General features: G+C 46.3%; 2 protein-coding genes across 8 annotated transcripts in view; one reads left to right on the plus strand and one right to left on the minus strand.

Moving 5' to 3' along the window:
* The window catches only part of LOC121619605 (growth factor receptor-bound protein 10-like), a 42,686-nt gene extending 30,782 nt beyond the window's left edge, over positions 1 to 11,904 (plus strand). For all 3 annotated transcript variants that reach the window (XM_041955430.1, XM_041955431.1, XM_041955432.1), the window contains 10 exons: positions 171 to 245; positions 670 to 807; positions 913 to 1,023; positions 2,378 to 2,476; positions 2,571 to 2,648; positions 4,299 to 4,415; positions 4,958 to 5,024; positions 5,204 to 5,291; positions 5,711 to 5,804; positions 6,494 to 11,904. In XM_041955430.1, the coding sequence (XP_041811364.1) occupies positions 171 to 245; positions 670 to 807; positions 913 to 1,023; positions 2,378 to 2,476; positions 2,571 to 2,648; positions 4,299 to 4,415; positions 4,958 to 5,024; positions 5,204 to 5,291; positions 5,711 to 5,804; positions 6,494 to 6,640 (1,014 nt within the window). In that variant the 3' untranslated portion in view covers positions 6,641 to 11,904. The remainder of the gene's footprint in view (positions 1 to 170; positions 246 to 669; positions 808 to 912; positions 1,024 to 2,377; positions 2,477 to 2,570; positions 2,649 to 4,298; positions 4,416 to 4,957; positions 5,025 to 5,203; positions 5,292 to 5,710; positions 5,805 to 6,493) is intronic.
* Positions 11,905 to 14,448: 2,544 nt separating this feature from the next.
* Positions 14,449 to 21,464, minus strand: part of trioa (trio Rho guanine nucleotide exchange factor a) — a 70,819-nt gene continuing 63,803 nt past the window's right edge. For 3 of the 5 annotated variants that reach the window (XM_041955935.1, XM_041955934.1, XM_041955932.1), the window contains 12 exons: positions 21,113 to 21,293; positions 20,744 to 21,010; positions 20,137 to 20,645; positions 19,093 to 19,340; positions 18,817 to 18,958; positions 18,698 to 18,725; positions 18,439 to 18,601; positions 18,206 to 18,327; positions 18,021 to 18,099; positions 17,586 to 17,786; positions 17,359 to 17,497; positions 14,449 to 17,162 (listed from right to left, as the gene is read on the minus strand). In XM_041955935.1, the coding sequence (XP_041811869.1) occupies positions 16,605 to 17,162; positions 17,359 to 17,497; positions 17,586 to 17,786; positions 18,021 to 18,099; positions 18,206 to 18,327; positions 18,439 to 18,601; positions 18,698 to 18,725; positions 18,817 to 18,958; positions 19,093 to 19,340; positions 20,137 to 20,645; positions 20,744 to 21,010; positions 21,113 to 21,293 (2,637 nt within the window). In that variant the 3' untranslated portion in view covers positions 14,449 to 16,604. The remainder of the gene's footprint in view (positions 17,163 to 17,358; positions 17,498 to 17,585; positions 17,787 to 18,020; positions 18,100 to 18,205; positions 18,328 to 18,438; positions 18,602 to 18,697; positions 18,726 to 18,816; positions 18,959 to 19,092; positions 19,341 to 20,136; positions 20,646 to 20,743; positions 21,011 to 21,112; positions 21,294 to 21,464) is intronic. The other 2 variants (XM_041955936.1, XM_041955933.1) reach the window with 1 other exon arrangement.

Here is a 21,464-nt window from a genome sequence, read left to right on the forward strand (position 1 = left end):
TGCTCATCGCACACACACACACACACACACAGAAAGAGAGATGTATTCTGCGTAGAGAAACACTACCCCGCTCTGAGCTTGCACATGCACTAAGTGCTTTCTAGTGCCTCCCTCTCTTCCTCTCTCTCCTCTCGCTCATCGCCGGTCTCTCTGTGTGTTTTTCCATCCAGAACTTCTTTCCAGAGCAGATGGTGGCTTGGTGTCAGGAGTCTGATGGCTCGATCCCTCAGTCACAGCTCTTACAGGTGAGGCCATGACTCAGTGAGGGGACACATAAATCTTAAAAAGCGCACATGTCAGCACTCCTTTCATTCCCTGACTCTTAACTTAAACGCTAACTTAATCCTAACTAAAGAGTAGCCACCCCGGCTAGGAAAATGCTCTCACTGTGGAGGATTAAAAAAAAAAAAAAATCTTCGTGAGGACATCTGGTCGTCCAAAAATATGCCTGCACGCGCGCGCACACACTTCCTGAGATCTGCTAATTACATTCACCCGGTGTTGTTGCTGCGCTCTCTGCGCTCCGGTCATTCTCTGTAATGGATTTTGCAGCATCTATGAACATGTTGTTCCCAGAATGTTAGAGGCAGAAACGCAAACATTTGCGTTATGTACATTCAGTTCCCCCGGGCAGTGTTCCTGATCGCTGCTGTTTGTGTGTTCTTGCAGAACTTTCTGAACTCCAGCAGCTGTCCAGAGATTCAGGGCTATTTGTACTTGAAGGAGCCTGGACGCAAGTCCTGGAAGAAACTCTACATGTTCCTGCGACGCTCCGGGCTCTACTACTCTACTAAAGGAACATCCAAGGTGAGTGATTTGCATTGACCCAAGCAAAATAAACTGAATAATAATAATAGTTTCTTTATGGTGTTGCTGACATCTGTTTCTCTCTGCCCACCCACAACCAAACAGGAGCCTCGACACCTGCAGCTGCTGTCAGATCTGGAGGATAGCAACATCTTCACCATCATCACCGGCAGAAAGCTCCACAATGCTCCCACAGACTACCAGTTCTGCATCAAGGTAGCGCACACATGAAAACACTGCAGTCTGAGCTGCTGTAGTGTTCGGTGATTCCTGCAAACCCCATAAAAGAACTTAAAGTGTGTCATGCAGACACCCTGTCGGAGGTGGATGACTGGCTGCTATGTGATCTTTGATAAAACTGCTTCGTAAGACATGCACCTGCTTCCCCTCTACGTGCACTCTATCTCGTGTGTGTGGGGGTGTCAGAGGATACTCAAGTAAAAACCACCCAGTGGGGGTTTAAACACACACTCAGCACTGTGTGTCCCACTCCAGGAGTTATCTGTGGTGGGTCACCTGCTGATCTGGGATAAACCCAGTGGGATAAGACAGGATGGTGCAGGGAATCTGGCCCGTCTAACCCCCTCACCTCTCCTACACACACACACACACACACACACACATGCACGCACGCACGCACGCTAAACGACCGGCGTGTCAGATGCTGTCAGCGGGGGTGACAGTGCAGGATTTGGTAAGGGATTTTACTTGGCAGCTGGGGGTGGCTGGATTGTTGCTATGGCGACATGAATGAATTTATCAGTGGGGGTTGCCTCTCAGGAGCAGTGTGTCTAACGTCCTTGTTACTGATGGAGGAAAAAGCAGGAAGTCTGTGCTGCGATGCTGGTGAAGTCCTTACTGGCAGGACTGTGAAACATTGTGGAATATAGAAAACGTCAGTTATTGACTGTCAGAGGTGACATCTGGTACCTGGAACAATGAAGCTTATAGTCCTTTTCACAAAGACTGTCCATACACTTTCTCTTTATTGTGATGAGGACATTCTCCTCTAGGCATTTTTTTATTCAGTATGATTTTACATAGATGGAAAAAAAGCTACAGTTTATTTCAAAAAAACATTTAAGAGACAGACTTTTAAAGTAATGTCGGTAAAGCTGAAAAACGCCGCTGTCAGAGTTAAATAAGGAGCTGAGTGCAGTCCAGTCCAGCTGTCCCAGCACCGTGGACGCTGTCTTCTCTGCCGTACCGCACGTGAGTTGACTCCCTTGTTACATCACTGAGTGGAAGAGGGCTGATTGGTGCGATCGAATGAAAGCGGCGACTGTCGGCACGCCATCGGCCCTTTTAAAGCCAGTTTACAGTTTAGAGTCGAATTAAAACCTTCCTTTTATGGATGACGAGTTGAATTCATAGGCAGCACATGCTCAATTTAATAGCAGCTCCAGTGTGACCAGTAGCTCATGTTATTGCTGTGATATAGCTGTGTGCCTGACATTACTTTATGACTCTAATCCAGTTGAGTTACTGCAGCATTGTTGTTACTTGTAGCCCGCTGACCTGTGCATCTCTTTAACTAAACGCTGCCCTGTGTCTGCTGTTTGCTTGACAGCCCAGTAAAGTGAGGAGTGACTGCAAGGAGCTAAAGATGCTGTGCGCTGAGGACGAGCAGAGCAGGACCTGCTGGATGACGGCCTTCAGACTGCTCAAAGTACATCCTTTACTGCCACATGTTAACCTGAATGAATGTGTCTGCACTGGGAGACGCCAGCTGATGCCGTCTCTCCTCTCTTGTGTCCTCACAGTATGGGATAGTGCTGTACCAGAGCTACAACGTTCCCCAGCAGAGGAAGTCTAACCTTTCGCCTTTCTCGGCGCCTGTGGTGAGGATCTGCTCCCTGACATCACCCTCTCACAACCCCGCTCTAATGCCCCCACTCAGCCAAGACCAATCCACATTGATCCATTAATTAGCTGACGGCGAACTGGAAACCAGTTTGCTCTGAAGCCACGTTGTACCTCGCTCTTCTTAAGAGGAAAAATATTCAAATAACTTCTCCAGATTTGTTAAATGCTGAAATGAATTTCTATTCGATCATTGCTGCTGTTGACCTTTGTTAATGAGGTGAAAGCCGCGCTCTGTCGTGAAACGCTTATGATCCAGATTCAGGTCAGACCGCTCATTTAAACAAACAGCAGTCTATAACAGAGTACGTCCAACACGTAGCTCCTTAACCCGGAGTTATTTCGAAGAGTCAACGTTTACATAATGCTCAGCAAACTGAAAGCTGCATGCTTTTATGCCGTGTTACACTAAGACTAATCAGCTCACATCAGGAGGTGTCTAATAGGGTTTAATTCCAGGAAACGTGATTCCCGGGAATACCCATCTAAACCATTTCCTGTTTCCTGAGAAGTATGCTAAAGGGAAAACATGACATGGGAGCATATAGGAATATAAAATATGCAGGTGGGGTGAAATGCACCTGTCTCAGAGCAGCACTGAAGGAGGATGGCCGTAGCAGAACATGGAAATTTGAAACCACCAGTTTTTTGGTGATGACAGGTATCTTGGTGATTTATATTGGTTGTAGCTATAAATTTAGATTCTGATTATCCAATGTTCATTCACATAGATGACGTTCTTTTACCTTATTGATAAATAATATCACCAAATAAAAGGGTAAGCCGGTCCGGTTGGGAACCCATCCGTTTATGCGTTTATTCCTCCTTGTTGCATTTCGTGCTGCTTGAAATATGACCAGTGTGTTTTGGCTGTAGCTGAAGTTAGACCTTAAAAACAAGCACCGTTCCCAGGATTCCTGGAATAGTGTGCTTCTGGTCCCGGGATAGAAAATGTCTCATTTTCAGGATCAGTATTAATCCCTCGTGTCTAATGCTGCATGTCTTATGTATTTGGTCAAGTTTGTACTTGAACTTTTTAAACATCACAGACTTGTGGAGTTGCGTTTAAGGACTTGTGGTCATATTATACCTTACTGTAGAAGTAAGTTCAAATGCAGGTCAAAAACCGATAGATTTTTATAATATAAAATAAAGTAACCTTAAAAATTATAGATATCTATGTTGACGCAACAGCAGTTTTGAAAAACACTCTTTTTACAAATATGTAAAATCAAATGCTAAAGATCCCCCACACAAACTCACATAACACAACAGTTAAAACAGGATCGCCATCATCCCCCACCAATGTCACGTGTTACATATTCTGCAAATTAGGCTGAAAATGAAGTTCAGCTGTTTAAGCGACATTATTTTCAAATAAGGGAAACACATCAGTCATTAATTACTCCGAGCAGCAGGGAGCCAGGAGAGGCTCTGTTTCTCCTGAGACCTGCATTTGTGGACTGAAGTGGGTCTCTGTGCAGACAGGATTTGTCATGCCCCAGTGAGTGTGTCTGGCTTGTTTGACCTATGACCTTTGTCTACCCCCCTCCCCCCCCCCCGCCACCTCCCCCAATCACCCTTGTGTACCCCCTCCCCCCACCTACTCCCACCGTGCCACGTAACAGCGGAGTGTATCTGAGAATTCCCTGGTCGCCATGGACTTCTCTGGAAGGACCGGTCGCGTTATCGACAACCCCGTCGAGGCCCAGAGCGCCGCCCTGGAGGAGGGACAGACCTGGAGGGTAAGGAGGCTGATGAAGGTTCAGGGAAAAAATACTAAATCCAAACATGAACAGATTAATGCTCCAGTTGTTTGATGTGATTAACACAAAAGATACAACATGTAAAATGCCATTTTTTCATTAACTTCCCCCCCTGGTGTTGTTTTGGACATACTGTATGCATTGTCATAAGTCATTTGACCAATATCTTTTGCATGTTTGAGCAATCTTTTTGTAATCATGGACACCTTGTGCAGAACCCTTTTTCTACACAAGCTAATTTATCTTGCTAATTTACCCTTTTCCATGCAAACAGCTGCACTTATCTGTCGCTAAAGCTGAAAAGCTGCTCTCACGCCATGTTTTTGGTTTTAGACTGCAATGCATTACAGTGTTTGTTTAATCAAACTTAAACAGAGTTCCACAGCAATTCTTCCAGCTCTGGCTCCAATGAATTTTTCAGTATATTTCAGTATGAAGCTGTCTTGAATGAAAGGGGAGGCTGATTTGGCATGTTGCTATCTTATGGTAAACGTTGCACATGTGCCCTTTCTTCCTCATAGAAACGAAGCCAGCGTATGAATGTCCTGGGCAGTCCCAGCCCCCTGCACCCGTCCTCCCTGAGCACAGGTACTCTCGCCTCAAACCACAAACAAACACACCATTAATCACTGTGTGCATACTGTGGCCGTAGTCCAGCAACAACTGAAAAACTGAACTGTGTGTCTCTATTTGGCCGTTTAGTTTTGCTTTCGCTGGTAGAAAAAGAAAATCCTCAAACGCTTGAGTCAAAGGTGTCTGTCTTTCAGTGATCCACAGGACACAGGTATGGTTTCATGGTCGCATCATGAGAGAGGAGGCCCACAAAATGATCATACAGCAAGGCCAAGTGGACGGGTAAGAGCGACTGTACGCTGAGCTCCCTTCGTTTTGGCTTGACATGATGATTTGATCACACGTTGCTCATGTGATGCGCGGCAGAAAGCGAGCGAAGCGAAGATTAGAAGATTAGATCCAAATTAGAAGTTCACGGATAAAAAGTGAAAAATGGAGGCATGACTGCCGCCCAAAAAAAGCTTAGATCTGTAAAGTGTGGGCGTCTAAAAACGGCCTTTTGGCTCGACAGCCACACATCTTAGCCTCTACCGAGTGGATTAAGATAAGGCTCAGGGGCACAGCTGCTCGCAGTCATGCAGCAGCACATCACCAAGCATTTGAAATGGAGCAGTATAAAAGCCACTCAAATGGAGTGACAGTAGTGCTGCATGCTGCTTTCCATGGAACAGTTTCACCATCTCTCTCTTCATGTCCTGCAGGTTATTCCTGTTGCGGGACAGTCAGAGTAATCCCAAGGCATTCGTGCTCACCTTGTGCCACCACCAGAAGATCAAGCACTTCCAGATCCTTCCGGTCAGTCCCATTACACAATACAGTCACATTATATAATACAGTCACATTACACTTGGAGCATCTGCTCAAATAAGGGCAGTCAAGCAGGTCCACCTTTTCAGAACGCTGGCCCGCTACGCTCACTTAGCGTCACCACCAAGCATTTTCCAAAGCGCGCAGTGCTGTTTTCAAGATTTTAAAATACGCTTTTTTCCTTCCTCCCAGGCGGCCATCTGTTTTCATTTGTTTTGCCACTTGAAATGGCTTAAAGGGCCTGTCTTGCCAAATTGCAGCACGACTAGAGGTAGTCATGCAGAAAGTTTTGGTTTCATTTGCTGAGGTTTTGAGAAATTTGGCCTAAAATGAGATCGCTGTCAGTGGCAGGGCATACTGTGCAGGTGCAACAGCTGTGGTTCACTTCGGAAAACTGGAATATGGTTGTCAGGGAAGCATGCAGAGGAGTACGGCCATGAATAAAGAGTGGAATATTTCATTTAACGAGTCTGCAGCCATGCTAGCAGCACTGTGAGGCTGTACTTAGCGGTACTTTTAGCCAAATGCTAACGTGTATATATGATATTTCCCTTTGCTTACCCTCTCTCAGTTGCTAGTTTTGTTCGTTCAGTAGCTCATAGGGATAAAAGCGTGCATGTCTTCTCGTCATGTGATGGTTAATTGTCCTCTCTCGTCCCTCTGGCTCTGGTCTGAAGTGTGAGGAGGACGGTCAGGTGTTCTTCAGCCTCGACGACGGCGCCACCAAGTTCACCGACCTGATCCACCTGGTGGAGTTTTACCAGCTCAACAGAGGAGTGCTGCCCTGCAAGCTCAAACACCCCTGCACCGCCGTGGCCTTGTGACACTCCACACCCCCGACACCTCCATCCTCTTTTTGCACACCTCTCACCCTGAGATCCCAGCCCCCCTTCTGCCCCTCCCTCACCAGCGCATTGAGGTTGAGCAGATAGAGAAAAGTTAAGTCAAGTTTCGGGGATGTGAGCAACTCGGCAGGAGCCAGCGTTGGAGCTTTGGTTTCTTTCTCCGCCCTGCTGCTGTCTGGATGTTTGAATGGCAGCCGTTCGGACGGTTGAAGCGCCGCAGATCGCGCACCCGGGCGGCGCTGGGCTCCTGCGATGTTGTCAGGGAGACTCGGTATTTTTGTCATTGCTGTTTTGACCCTGGAGAGAGACCATGTATTGTGAGAACAGCTTAGGATCCCTTCCTCAGAGCCCCTCACCCTTCAGCCCCCAACCTCCCTCATCCTCCAGGCCTGATAAGCTGTGGCGCCCGCCCCACCCTCGCCCCTTCGCCGCCGAGGCGGGCGGGGAGCGCCACCCTCTGACTTCCTCATCGATCATCAGGGATGGACGGGAACCTCTCTGGGTCTCATCAAACTCGATCCAGGAGCTTTCTCAACCTGTGCAGTCCAGTCTGGATAAGCTGACACCCTGCCCGCCCCACCACCACCACCACCACCACCACGATCCCCCGGTGCAACCCCGACCCCACCTCTCCTCCTCCACAAAAGCTCAGAGAAAAGTTGAGAGAGAAAAGAGAAGTAGCTAAAGGCGAGAGAGGCAGAGCAGTGGCGAGGGCTGACAGGACGGAGGAATGTTTATCAGGAAGGCTGTAACAGGCCTCTCTTGTAGAGTTGATTACTTGATGTCATTTTAATGCTGTTTTATTACTGTTGATTCAATGCAGAACTAGTTTTGCACTCCCGGGCGGACAGACGACAGCTGTTCTCTCTAGCTAAATGAAGCTGCCTGCTCTCCGTTCGCCCCCCCCCCCCCTCTCTGAAAAGCATGCATGTGAATTTCCACCAGTTCTGATTGGATTACAGTGGCATGGGAGCAAAGAGAGTCACAGCTGATTATGCAGTGCCTTTCAGACGGGTTTGGGAACATCTTGGACCTCTGCGTGGCTTGAACCAACATGACCTCGCGTCGGTAAAAACGAATGTGCTCTTGAAGCGCCCGCAGCCTCTCAAGATCACGAGGAAGAGGAGGAAGACCGCTAGATAGACATCTTAAAAGTGTGTCCACCCCCAAGCTTCTACCATTTCAGTCATTTTTTTAAAAAAATGGAAGCGGTCTAATCTGTTGGTGAATTGGTCTCTGAATGTGATTTTCTTTTCCCAAATCTGCTCTGAGCTCACTGCTCGCACACCTTAACGATCCTGATTTGATGTCGAAGGTTTGGATTCTGACCACTGTTCCCTCACTCCAGAAAAGACAGATCAACAGAAGCACTCCCACCGCGCCCTTTTCTCTTTGTCTTAATGTGGAATTGAACAAAGAACTTGAAATGTGAATTCAGTGACTGTGCGTCAAGATTCACGAATACGATTCACTCGCCTTAAGTGAACATTGTGAGCCTTGTGTATGAAATCAGACGTATGTTGAAATGCACATTTCGGATTTGAAGAGGATGGAAAAACACCAAGAGTGTTACAAAGTGATGTTAGTTTAGTGTTGAATAGTTTAAAACTCTTTCTGACAATGAGTTAAATGGGGAGGTCGATACCACTGTCATGTCTGTGTGGCAAGAAGCTACAGCCAGTTAGCTTAGCTTAGCATCCAGACTGGAAACGGGGAGATAGCTGGCTTTGTCCAAAAGTGAGGTTATGTATATTAACAGGGGCTTTGTGCAGGAAAGCTTCTTGGCCGTGTGCTAAGCTAAGCTAACCAGCTTCTGCACAGTACATTGATATTCACAGTCCAGACCACAGTGGAAATAAGTCACTATTTTTTTATGATATGGGTGAGCTCTTAAATAATAAACTAGAGACATGACAGCAGTGTCGATCTTCTCATCTATCTTTTGCCAAGAAAGCAAATGAGTTTATTTCCCAAAATGTCAAACTGTTGCTTAAAAGTAAAAATCCACTCGAGCACGCTTCAGAAAACGGACACTGGTGATGCAATCTGGCATTTCTGGGCCTATTTTCTCGTTGGGCGCTGTGCGTGTCTGATTCCCGCAGGCTAAAATGTAACATCATGTCCAGGTATTTCCAGCAGATCAACTGTACGGGAGTCTGCCGGCATCAGTGGTGTCAGTCCCTCACAATCAAATCCGTCAGAACTTTTTCTAACAATCAGACAAGGAGCGATTTCATGATAAATGAGGAAGAGGAAGCCACCAGGAGTAGCCATGGTAGACCAGAATGCCTTGCAGCCATCAGGCGTGTGGTCAGTGCGGAGCTATACCGGTGTCCATGACATCATTTCAGAGCAGAAAATTAATTTGGATAGTCAATAATCATTTTTTTTAGGTAAGTGCGATGGCTCCAGCTTCTCTATAATGAGCTTTCTTACAACCCATGATTCCAAAACAGTACGAACATTTGACACCGACTAAAAACAGTACAGAGACAATATATTTAATGTTTGACCTCATCAACTTCATTGGTTTTTGTAAAGATCTTCTTATTCTGAATTTGATGCAGCAACACATTTCAAACAAGTTGGGACAGGAGCAACAACAGACTGGGAAAGTTGTGGAACGCTCCAAAAACAGGTGAACAGGTTGATTGGTAACAGGTGATAGTGTCATGATTGGGTAAAAGCTTTGTCTGTAACACAGCAGGTGACACAGCGTCCCAACTTTTTTGGAACTGTGGTTGAACATCATCGTAAAAATGAATATCTTGGGGTTTGGGACTGAAGATGCATTTTTAACATGCCGCCTTGGTTTCCAGGCAAATCGTGATGCACATTTTTCACAATTTTCTGACATTTTATAGACCAAATGATTCAAGGATTTATCAAGAAAGCTAGCTCAGTTTCTGTGGCAACAGGCCATCATTTCATTGAAAACAACATGAGCATGCCTATTTCTGGGAGCATTCTGGGAGTTGAGGTGAGCAGGAGACAAGGCAGGTATACTCTGTCCACTAAAAACAAGCAGACTGTAACTTCATCACCAAACAAATCTATCCTATAGATTAATGCTGGATTATAGAATATCCAACTCTGGCACCCCCTAGTGGTGGCACTGAAAAGCACTTCATATGCTATAACCACATAAAAGTGCCAAGCAGAGTGGCACAGATCATCTGAGTGGACTTTTGCCACCAGATTGGCCCCTGACTACCCTGTTGTCATCCAGAAGAAAAGAGAGGACCATGTCTGTAGGAACATTCGGCAGGAAAAGAGGTCAGGGAAGACACGTTTGAAGTCCTTTTGTCTTTTACTGCCTCCTCCTGCTGTCGTGTGACCAGCCAGTGAAAAGCTTCGAGTGACATAACAGCTTCTTAGCTTCGCCCTACACTCCTCCTGCCCTCACCTGCGCCCCCAGGTGCTAACCCTGTTCACAGTGACCAGGGTTACCACGAGGCCACCGGACTCCCTGCCGGGCTTACTAAACTCTCTCCAAGTACTGTCACTGACTCGCAAGCCACTGCCACCATTCGGCCAATCACGTGACTTGACTGACTCACCAGCTCTGCGCTCCACCAATCAGGCCTTCCTAGTCAGCCAGGGCAGACTCTCTCCAGGGATTGGATAATGCTTGAACCCCCCACCCCCCTTTCCCACCTGTGTCCAGCCTGTAAGCTATGACCCTGTGGTGAAGATGTGTGTGTGTGGATGCGTGCGTGTGGATGGCCAGACTGTTATACTCACTATTCAGGATTGCAGAGTGTGCTGGTCATCATTACTTGCCTTTTAGAGACAGGTCAGAGGAAGGTTGCTTGTCGGTCGGGTAAAGCCAAGCGAAGCCGCGGATTTGGAGGAGACAGGAGTTCGGCTGGAGGCATCCCAGCATTCCCAGTGCTCAGCTGAGGCTCTTTCCTGTCTGCTCAGAGAGGGACGCGAAGCCACACCGCTCGGGGTCAGCAGGGGACGAGCCACCGTCCTCTCCTCCTCCCTCCATTTTTAATCACTGTGCTACAATGCAATCCTATACACAAGCCCAAGTATATGAATATACCAGTATACAGTATCATTTGTTTTCTAAGTATGTGAAGCTATGGAGAAGACGTAGATCTAACACTGTACCTAGGTCACAGATCACTATGTATGGGGCGTTATGCTTTTGCTCATAACTCCGTGTAAAATGAAGAATGATTTATTTTGTCCTTTTTTTCCATTATTTGTGTGTGTATATTGACATTATTGTGTATTTTCTTTGGTTTGCCACAAAATGACCTTTTATATATATATATATAAATATATATATAAAAAAAAGAATATACCACAGTATATACAATATTAAATTAAGCTGTTTTTCTTTTTTTTTTTTTTAAAGAGATCAAACTGGATTTTTGGCTTGTGTCAAATTTCTGAACATCAGTTGTGTGTATAAGCTGACGTGCTGACAGAGGCTTCATCTCTGCCAGCGTCCAATCCTGGTGCCATTCTGGTTTAAAGCCACGTCTTCTGAATATCCCCTCTCTGTCTGTCACATCTGACTCCACTCATTTACTTCAAGTTTTAGTTCAGTAAATGTTTGATTGTTAACCTGACACACACACACACACACACGCACACACACACACACACCAGTGGTTTTTCATCAAGAGCACACACATGCACCAACGCTTAACCCTTGGGGATATTCTCAGCAGCTTTTGTACGACTCTTCATCGCAAGTAGTGCGTTTCATTATTCATTTACTCTGATTTTAAGGTGCGTAACACAGTTTTTGGATTCCTTTTCTTAACTCAGCCTATTCCTGCAGCAGGTGCTTCTCGTTCGTGAGCAGCATCGAGTCCTCGGCTGCCATCCGTCCACTCACTGCGATCATTTACAGTTAGCTGCGACTGTGAAACATAATCCTACTGGAACTAAATCCTAATATCAGGTCAACATCGCGTACAAGTCCCATCGACATTGGTGACTCACAGTGTAGGCGCGAGTGAAGCTGCCTCAGCGTCGGCCGCGTGTTATTTTTGAGTCATCGTAAGCTGAAGTCAAATAAACATTTCAGGGAAAGAAAGAAAAAAAAAAGAGCAAGTGAACCGTGATCATTATTTTCAAATAACCCCACTGTGCTTTGCTTCATTCTCTCTGTACGGCTCCTGGGTCTACATTGTATCCTGTTCAGGTATTTTTGTACAAATAAGGGACTGATATATTCTCTGTTTATTGGAAATTAGAATAAAAGACAACATTGCTATAAACCAAAACTGGCTGGCCTGCTGCTGTTATTCTCCTCACCCCACAAACTCGAACGCTGAGACAGAGCATCTTCCTGTGCCTCATCAGTCAAGCTGGAAACTGCTGCTAAGCTAACACCATTACAATTTTTGACCGCTTTTGATTGGCCACAGATAAGAAAGGCCTGTGAGCTCATCGGCTTTTAAGCTGAACACATTTACAAACAAGAAAAGATGCAAAACTTGCAAGATATTTCGAATTGAACAAATCAGTTAATAATGATAATAATAAAAAAGAATAGTTGAATACATGAACAGTCCTTAATGGATTTTTAATTCACACTATCAGGACTTAGAAGTGGGTGCAGTTTTCATACGTTTGTGTGTGTCAGTGCTGGAAGAACAACTGAGAGCTTTTGCAAAAGTAGAAGTACCAAAACCGCAGTGCAATAATCCTGCGTGACGAGGAAAAGTCCTGCATTAAGAATCCTACTTAAGTAAAAGTACAGAAGTATTATCAGCAAAATGGAGTTGAAGTATTAATAGAGCTTGTTCTACAGAGAGATGGCTGCTGTGACTGACACATTTTTTTAAATGACATCAGTATCTGAACACTGATGCATCAAAGCATGAGCAGCATTTTACTGCTGTAGCTGCTCAAGGTGGAGCCAGTTTCATCCACTTTATGTGCAGCTAATTAGTTTAGTGAAGTGAAAGGGTGGAGGCCGAAATGAATCTGAGGGGGTGATTTTTCTCTAATCTTTGCTTTTTTGTGTGTGAAATAGTTAATATTTTTTCCTCTTTGGGCCTCAAACGGTTGAAACTGTTTTCATCTCTGATGGTCGACTTCTTTCTCAGGGGACATTTCTGCATTAATGACGGCTCTGTTCCAGCAAGCGTTCCAGGAAGTCAGCATGTCCGGTGCCAAACTCTGGGACAGGCTCACCTAAATGGAATGCAGCCATCATTATTAATGACACCTGTGCTTTCCCTGCCATGAAAAAGGTCTGTTGAGTGTCTTGGATGAGCTTTATTCAGAACCTCAACCTTTAAAGCAACAAGTAGGCCTAAACATGGCCGTCAGATGAATGTAGTAGACTACAAGTATAAAGTAGCATTAAATTGAAATGCTGAAGTGAAGCAGCGTACTGCTGTGTTTCAAATATAAAAAAGTCCCAGTTATGCAAATAAAATGTCATTAAAACAGTCCTCGTCTGTGAGGCCTGTGAAGCGGCCTTCACTGTGAGCCACTTGAGGGCAGTGCAGACCATAGTTTTGACTAGAACCAAATCTCTGGATAACAGACGGCTACTTTTCAGCTTTTTTAAATGCTTCTTGCAGTCAGCAAAGCAACATTAGGCTGCTTCACTATCGCCTGTCAGAGGTCAGAGTTGTCCAACACATTATAATAGAGAGAGACCAGTAGTGGATTTTTGAGGACAGTGGTGATACAGATAATTGCTATCTATATATGATATCTGCCATCATCCATTGGAGAGCGCTGCAGAGGTGAGACTCTTCCAGAATCTATGACCAGAAGCACTGAAGCTGCTCAGTGTGTCACTCAGGTACTGAGATGGACAGCTGAACAGCTCATCAGCGCTCTCTGCTGGACAAACTCAGCACACGTTATTTCTCCAGAGTAGTTTCATGTTACTTATCAGCTGACATACATGCAGATAGTGATCTATTTGCAATAAGACAAAATCAACCAATAATGCTGACCCAGCTGCTATATTGGTTGGGCTCTTATCATATAGAATTAGTCCTGAAGATGTATGGAGATCACTACTCTTGTGTACACATACCTGTAATTTCATGCTGCAGAGCTGTTGAAGGATAAAGGCAACTTTGACATTTTCACTCGTAGTGTTAAATTTGATGTGATCTTCATTCCCGTAGATGCATCATAATGTTGAAAGGCCTCTTTTATGATGTTAAAGAGACCCTGGCTGTTCAGATGATCAGATCAGATGATGTAAAAGTGTTTGATCTGCACTGATGATGCAATGGGTGGAGCTAGATGCTGCCCTCCATATACACTGTGGCCACAATTCTCTAACTAACAAATTTAAAGGAGCTTTATCAAATATGTTCGCTAATACCCACCAATCTAGTGTCATTGTATCACTTTTAAACTAAATATTATTGATGTCAGCCTCAAATCCAGTGTTGGCTGGGCTCTAGTGGTAGGTCTGATGAAGTCTAATCCACCAGACTCAGATCAGCTGACTGAATAGAGCCATCGTCATGTTGTCCAGAACTAAAACCACGTGGTGAAATTCCTGATCAATTCCAATTCTATCACTCCACAGAAAGCCAAGCCACAGCCACGTTACTGTGCTGCCAGAAACACGGGCAGATTCTCAGCAGCATCAGATCAGCAGCACTCGTGAAGCGAGTGGGCAGAAAAGGCTTTCATCTACTCAAAACTCAAATGAATGCTTAAATGCTAAGTTTCCATTTGGGCTTTAATGAAATCACTTTAAACTGCAGCGGCTCAAAACAAGAGAACACAAAAACAAACCATACTTAAAGAAGCAACATGTAAAACAGGGTACGTATGTTCATTATGTTTTAATTTTCAAATAACTGATGGCAAAATGAGTATTTACAAGAGAAACTATGTATGATCTGTACAAAGAAATATACATGCAAAGATAAAAAAATGAAACAAATAGCAAACATGAAACAAATGAAACATGACAAGACAAACAACAATGGAAAAAAAAACAAAAAACAAAACCTAAACTGAGGTATCCAGTCCAAGTTTCCTTGTTTCTAATGGCCTGTGCACACCTTTCAAATAAATAAAAAGGTAACGGAGGACTGTGACTTCTGTTCCTGGTAGAATCCGGTCACACTGGTGACACACTCTAACCCCATATTGGATTCATGTAAGGTGAAGTGGTTACAGCACTGCTATCTTGTGTTTTTAATTTCCAGGAAAGCAGATTGATCAAACCAAGGCTGTTCTAGGGTAGTTCTTCTAAGGAACGGGAATTTATGGAAGCAATATTTTGGCAACAAGTATCTGTACATAAAGTTAGAACACCATTTAGCAAATGATGTGTAAAAATCTCCAACTCAACTCAAACTGCAACGCTCCACTGTCTGTGCAGAGTACATTTCTTTCTTTAATCCCCTGCCTGTTTTAATCAAGAGCACAGGAGACTAAACATAGTGTAAACAATCATTTCACATGGTCGTAGATCACCTAACTCAAGTGAAACAAAATCACAATAAAACATTTTTTAAGTACTATAAAGCTAGAGCAACTTTGGTGTACCAATACTACAGAGGCATACAGTACAAAAAGTGTTAAATTATTTTTGATCAAACCGTAATGATTGTAGATTGTGACCTCTAACCTGGCCTGGCCTGGAAGTCCGAACACTCAGAGATCAAATAAACACAAACTACGAGCAGTGCTTGCAGTACCAAGTACATGCTTTTCTCTAGATTTATTACAGATACAACAGATGTCTTCATAAATAGTTGCATAAAATGTTAAAGCCGCAACATTGCACATGATAATCAAACATAACATACAATGAGTGCATTTACAGTAATTCGTCTTCCTCTGCCTCCACATTCACTCCCATCTGATTGGCAATCACTGCCGCCGCGGAGGCTCCCGCGGTCTCGTGTCCTGCCGTCCAAAAGCACGAGTCCACTGTGAATGTGAGAGCAAAGAAGGCAGAAGTCTATATACAAGGTAAGGCTTAAACATCTCATATCTGCGCAACACAAGTTTTGTTCTAGGAAAAGCAAACGATGGATGTCTATTGTTTCTTCTCAGACTGGACAGTGCAGCATTGTTACTCGCGACATGGTCATCATGGTATCTTAGATTAAGGTACGTTATATAAGCGCAGCCATCAAAAAGCTCTGATCGGACGTATAAATGTCTCAAAGTCAAGAACTTCGGTCGCTGTCTCCAGGTGTCTATTGAGTCCAAAGTAGCACAGCAACTTTCAACTGATGAGCATTTTCTACAATAACTTTAGTTTTCTTGGAAATGTAGAGACAGTACTGTTGTTTGTATACATTGTTTCTATAAGAAAGGGTGGGCTGCTGCTCAAAAGTGTTCGAGTTACAGTTTTAGTGTAAAAGAGCAAAAACGCACAATGTCTGTGTCCCTCTAGCAACAAGAGGGAGGGCAGTTTGCTCTCAGCGCTATCACTAGCTTTGTTAGCATCACTTTCTCCTGAAAGCTCTGCGTCTGTGCAGTCGTGTCAAGGCTCGATCAATTGGCTCCTCTGATCAGCTTTAACTCTCGCAAAGGAAAATAAATTACATTATAATGTTTTGTTGTTTTTTTTGTTTTTTTTTTTAGATTTTTGTTCACTTCACTACAAAATCGGTTTTGAGTTGAAACCAGCAAGCAGCAGTAGACAAGAGCATCCATGAATTTAGGTGATTGGAGAGAACTCTGTTCTCTAGGGCTCTGATTGGCTTAAGACCCTCAAAGGTCTCAGGTTAATTGATGAAAGGACTACAGGACTTTAGTAAATCAGAGGATAAGACCAGCATTCATTATTTCTCCTTCCTTTTACATCTAGACCATCGAGGTGCTCAGCTCCAGAAGAACCTGCAGCCCCCACAGCCTCAGCACTGGATGGCAAACTGAAGTAAGTCCAGCTCGTCTGGCTTTTGACAGCTCTGATCTGATTGGGGGCAGACGGGATTGAGGGTTGGTTAGGACTTGTGCATCCTATCCTTTAAACTCTTGGCTGAAGGCGACTTTGGATGAAGCTCCTGACTCCTCCGATGGCCCGAGCGTCAGTCTGATGTTTCCTCCTGTCTATGAAGGAGATGAGGCGGGAGGTGTCCAGGCAGCCCTCCGCTCTGGCCCGGCCGTCAGGAGGCCCGGCCTGCAGCCACGGCTCCTGGAGGCAGAGCCCGGCTGGAGGCCTCCTGCCTGGGTCGGTCCTCAGGAGCAGGCAGATGAAGTCCCGGGCCGCCTCGCTGACGCCCTGGAAGTAATCCCTGGGGAAGCTGAAGTCTAGCCGGCAGATGTTCAGGCAGGTCTCCTCGGCGCTCTCGTCAAGGAAGGGGGAGGCGCCGCTCAGCAGCACATAGGTCACAACGCCCAGGCTCCACAGGTCAGAGGTCAGCGACACCGGCTCTCCGAGGACCAACTCCGGGGAGGCAAACTCAGGGCTGCCCAGCAGAGGGTGACTGTAGTGGGCGCTGTTGAGCTGGACAGCATCGCCAAAGTCTGTGAGTTTGACCGTTGGCTGGCCGCTGGAGCTGTGGGCCACCAGCAGGTTCTCAGGCTGGGAGGAGAGATTAAAGCATCCCCATTAGTCATACATACAAATATGCTACTAAGTGAAAAGTTTGACAGCACTCTCGTGTCTGTATGGTAAATATGAAGCCAGCAGCCAGCTAGCTTAGCATAAACAACGAAAACATAATGCATCAATCACATTCTGCTAAATGCAATAAAAACATTAAGCTGAAAGTCCGTACTTTTATGTCCAAATGTACTATTCTGCTGTTGTGCAGGTAGTGTAAAGCTTCTAAAATGTCCCGAAGGTAGCAGGCCACTTTCTCCTCCGTCAGATTCCCCCAGCTAACGATGTAGTCCAGCAGGCGACCTTGGTCGGCCCTGAAACACAAACGTCAAACATCAGACGGAAGAAATGCAAGATTCATCAGGGGTGATCGAGCTAATTTCAGTCCGGTCCAGTACTCACATCTCCAGGACGAGGGCGTAGCTGCTGGGGGTTTCATACGTGTCTATCAGGCCGACTATGTGCGGGTGCTGCAGCCTCTGGAGCAGACTGAGTTCCTGAGTCACTCGGTCCCTCCTCATTAGCTTCTTGTTCACGTGTTTGACCGCCACCGTACGTTTGGTGCCCCGCTGGTCACAGCGCTTGACAACAGAGAAACGACCCCTGGTGATAAGAAAGAAGATGGACGTTCAGAGGTCGGATAGTTTACTTCAGACATCACCTTTCATAATCTTTAGACAGCAGTTTTAGACAACCTGTGTGGTGCGTTTTAGACATTCAGTCAAACATCTACCAATCATATCAGGAAGAAAACATGTTCAAGCCATAACAAAAGGCTGAGATTGCTGCAAAAGCTACACACTGGTGTAACCTTGGAGATATTAAGGAGTCTGTTACCTTCCCAGTTCAACCACCTCAGCGTAGTGAGACTCGAAGTTGTCCTTCCAGCTCACTCTGATCCCGTCAGTGGACACAGCTGAGACGAAATGACAACACAGACAATCAATTTGTGTCGACACTGGTAAAATAACCTCTGTGGACGGACTGATCCGGTGTATTTTGTCCTCTACCTGGACTCTTACCTAACACTCTGAGGCTGGCCGACGACGTCACGCTGCCCAGCTCGTTCGTGGCAACGCAAGTGTAAACGCCGTCATCCTCAGAGGCTACGCCGATTATCCGCAGCGTCGCTTCGCCCGTATCACTGAAATAAACACGAACATGTTAACTTATCGCTAAACACAGTCCACACTATTTCATAGTGCCGTGCAATAAATCAAGAAGCAGTTGCCGCGCACAGACTGTGCTTTCTTACCTGTAGGCGATGCTGAAGTGTCCGTTGCTGGCGAGGTTGCTCTGGTTGGGTCCCTTCCAGGTGACAGTGGCCCGGGGTCGACCGCAGACCTTACACCTGAGGGTGACGCTCTCTCCGTTGTCACATGTGACATCACTCAGAGGTACGAGGAACTCAGGGGGAACTGAAAGAGCAAAACAAGAGCAATTGAATTGATGATAGACGGATTTGGTTTTGTCATAAGTTGTGTTAATCTTCAATTCAACGACGGAGCACTCACCATCATAGATGTAGTTTGGGTTTAGAAGCTGGGAAGACAGAACAAAGCAGGTCAGAGTTAAAATGCTGTGTGGAGCAGAGGCAGCACTGGAGCCTCCTCAGGTATCCGGAGAAACTCACCTTTACAGAAACTTTATTGGCCAGGCCATCTCTGGACTTCCTGTAACCGTTTTCCAGCTTGGTCTCTTTCTTTGCCTCCTTCTCCTTCTTCTCAGATTTTTTACGGATGCGCAGGGACGTGTGCCAGGACGACGACTTCCTGCTGGGGCAAGAAGAACGGAACGAGTCAAATCGAAGTGTTTAACTGAACAAGTAGGTGAGAGCGCGATTTTTAGCCCCACCCCAGAACAACTTCAATTAATGTGGACGAAGCTTTGATAAATATGGAGCACTTACTTGATGGATCCCTCGGGACAATCGGGGACGATGGCCGAGGTGTGTCCCAGCACAAATCCGGGGATCCAGCCCTCGGCGGCAGGGCCCTGCTCGGTAGCCGCCCTGAACACCAGGAACATGTTTTGCTGGTTGCTGGCCAAGATCTGGACCACCTCGCCCTGAGCGACGCTGATCTCATCCTCCTTCACCGCCATGTAGTCCTGGGTCACCAACATGGTGGATACGCTACTGCTGCTGCTACTTTCACTCTGCATCACAGGGAGGAAACACGGCCATGTGGAAGACTGTACGTACAAACTCACGAGGTTCAGTGTAGTAAAATCTTATTTTACGTTTTTAAGTTGCTGCTATGATCACACATTTAGAAGATATATATAAATCTGATACTTTTAGTGAGGAGAAAGTGAGAGAGAAGGTAGAAAGAGAGGATGTTTGATTACTCTCCACTTGATAAAGTCTTCAGAAAGGATTAGCGTGAAGTCAAAGAAAGAGGAAAAAACAGGAATTCATTATTTTCTTCTTGGAAAAAACAAAAGTAGATGAAGGAAGGCGGGAATAAGGTGAAGATTTCCATGTCACTCGTCTTTGCTCTGCAGCTCCAGGCAAACACGGAAGGAGGCGGAAGGTTAGACTGAATGAGAGGATCCCTGTCGAGTACGTTTGTAGGCGCACCACAAACGTCAGAGGTTAGTTGCAGGAAAAGTACATTTCAGCGACACATCGTGAAGACAGCAGGAGGTGACGGACGGCCGAGAGGAAGTCAGGTGTTAGTAGAAGCTTTGTCAGAGTTAAGAAAGCAAGAGACAGCCTCGAAAGGGAATCACTGAAGAGCTGACTGAGGTCCACTAGAGAGGCTCTGAAAACACGCAGACAGTGGAAACCTGTGATACAGATTGTCCTCAGACACTGAAAGCTAGAGAAGATGATGTTGACAGAGATGTGTAGTAGGGGACAGATTAGTAGAGCTGGCTGCAGCAGGACAGGAGACAGACCGGGCATCCCTCCGCCTCGTGTTAGTCAGTGCGCAGCAGCTAGTAGTCTTACCCCGTTACTCTGGGTGGACTGGATGGACTGCTCGCTGGCCGATGAGCACGTACTCATGCGGTCGGCTTCCTTGCTGTGCGTGGAGTGTCTGTGGGTTTGGTTCCCAGACCCAGAGCCAGTCTGGATCTGGTTCGAGTTCTGACGGGCCGGAGTCTCTCCCGCCTCGCCCGGGAAGGTGAACGAGCCAGGCCGGCTGGCTGGAGAGCTCGGCATGGAGCTCCAGAATCCAGATCCGGACTTCTGGCCCGGGCTGGGAGGGGGAGGAGGCAGGCCGTCCTTGCCAAAGGCAGGAGTGGCCAGGGGCGGGGCCATAGGGGACACGGCTCCTGGCCGTGATTTGGAAGTGGGTGTAGAGGGCAGAGGCCCAACTGCGGCGCGGGGAATAGGGGCTACAGCGCTGGCAGGAGTGGGGGTGTGTGCATGGTCCTCTTGGGTCTGGATGGGGCGCTTGCTCTGCGGGCTACCCCCTGGAGGGAGTAGGGGCAGAGGGACAGGACACGGGGACGAGCCTGGATCGTAAGTGAGCAGAACTCAAACCTCAGTCACATTTTTCATTGGCAATAAAAAGCTTTCACAAATTTCACAAACATAAACACATGGCCCATACCTGACATCTTGTTGGGGCCGTCGGGGTCGGCCCCGGGGTGGTGGCGTAGGGGCTGGGGCAGGCGGGAGGGCTGGGGGATCCTGGAGGGCCGACGAGAGCCACCCTGGGGCCCTGAAGGGATGGCGCTACCCTGGGAGCTTCCACCTCCAACTCCAGGGGGCACACTGGACCCACTGCTGCCTCCAGCCGGAGCTGCCATGTTGGGCACACATGGCCCACCGCTCGCCCCCACATGGTTCCTCTGATACTCTATTGGTGAGGTCAGAGCTGTGATATGGTACAACAGAGGCAACAAGGGTGCCCATGAAGCAAACAGTCCTTTCTATAAAGTGTGAGTGTGTGTGTGTGTGTATGTGTGCGTGTGTATACCATTGAGGAAGTTGCGTTGGCTCTCGAGTATCTGGCTGATCTGAAGGGTCCAGACCTCACGCACCCCTGGGTGGGAGGAGTGAAGCACAAAGGACTCTACGGCGCCGTTGCTTGACCGCGAGGTGAGGATGAACTTACAGGGATCGCCTTCCACGTTCTCCTCTAGACCCAAACAGCTTACCTACAGCGTGCAAAAGGAAACGTTAGAGAGGGAAATGCATGACAGTTGCTTTTAATTAAATACCTAACTTTAATGTATTCACAGATATGTTAATGCTTTTTTAAATAATTCATTTCTTAAGCACACATTTTTCTTTGCAAGTACACCCTCTACCTCAACTGAAGCTCTAAT

The sequence above is a fragment of the Chelmon rostratus genome, chromosome 16 (genome assembly GCF_017976325.1).
Source record: "Chelmon rostratus isolate fCheRos1 chromosome 16, fCheRos1.pri, whole genome shotgun sequence".
Classification (NCBI taxonomy): domain Eukaryota; kingdom Metazoa; phylum Chordata; class Actinopteri; order Chaetodontiformes; family Chaetodontidae; genus Chelmon; species Chelmon rostratus.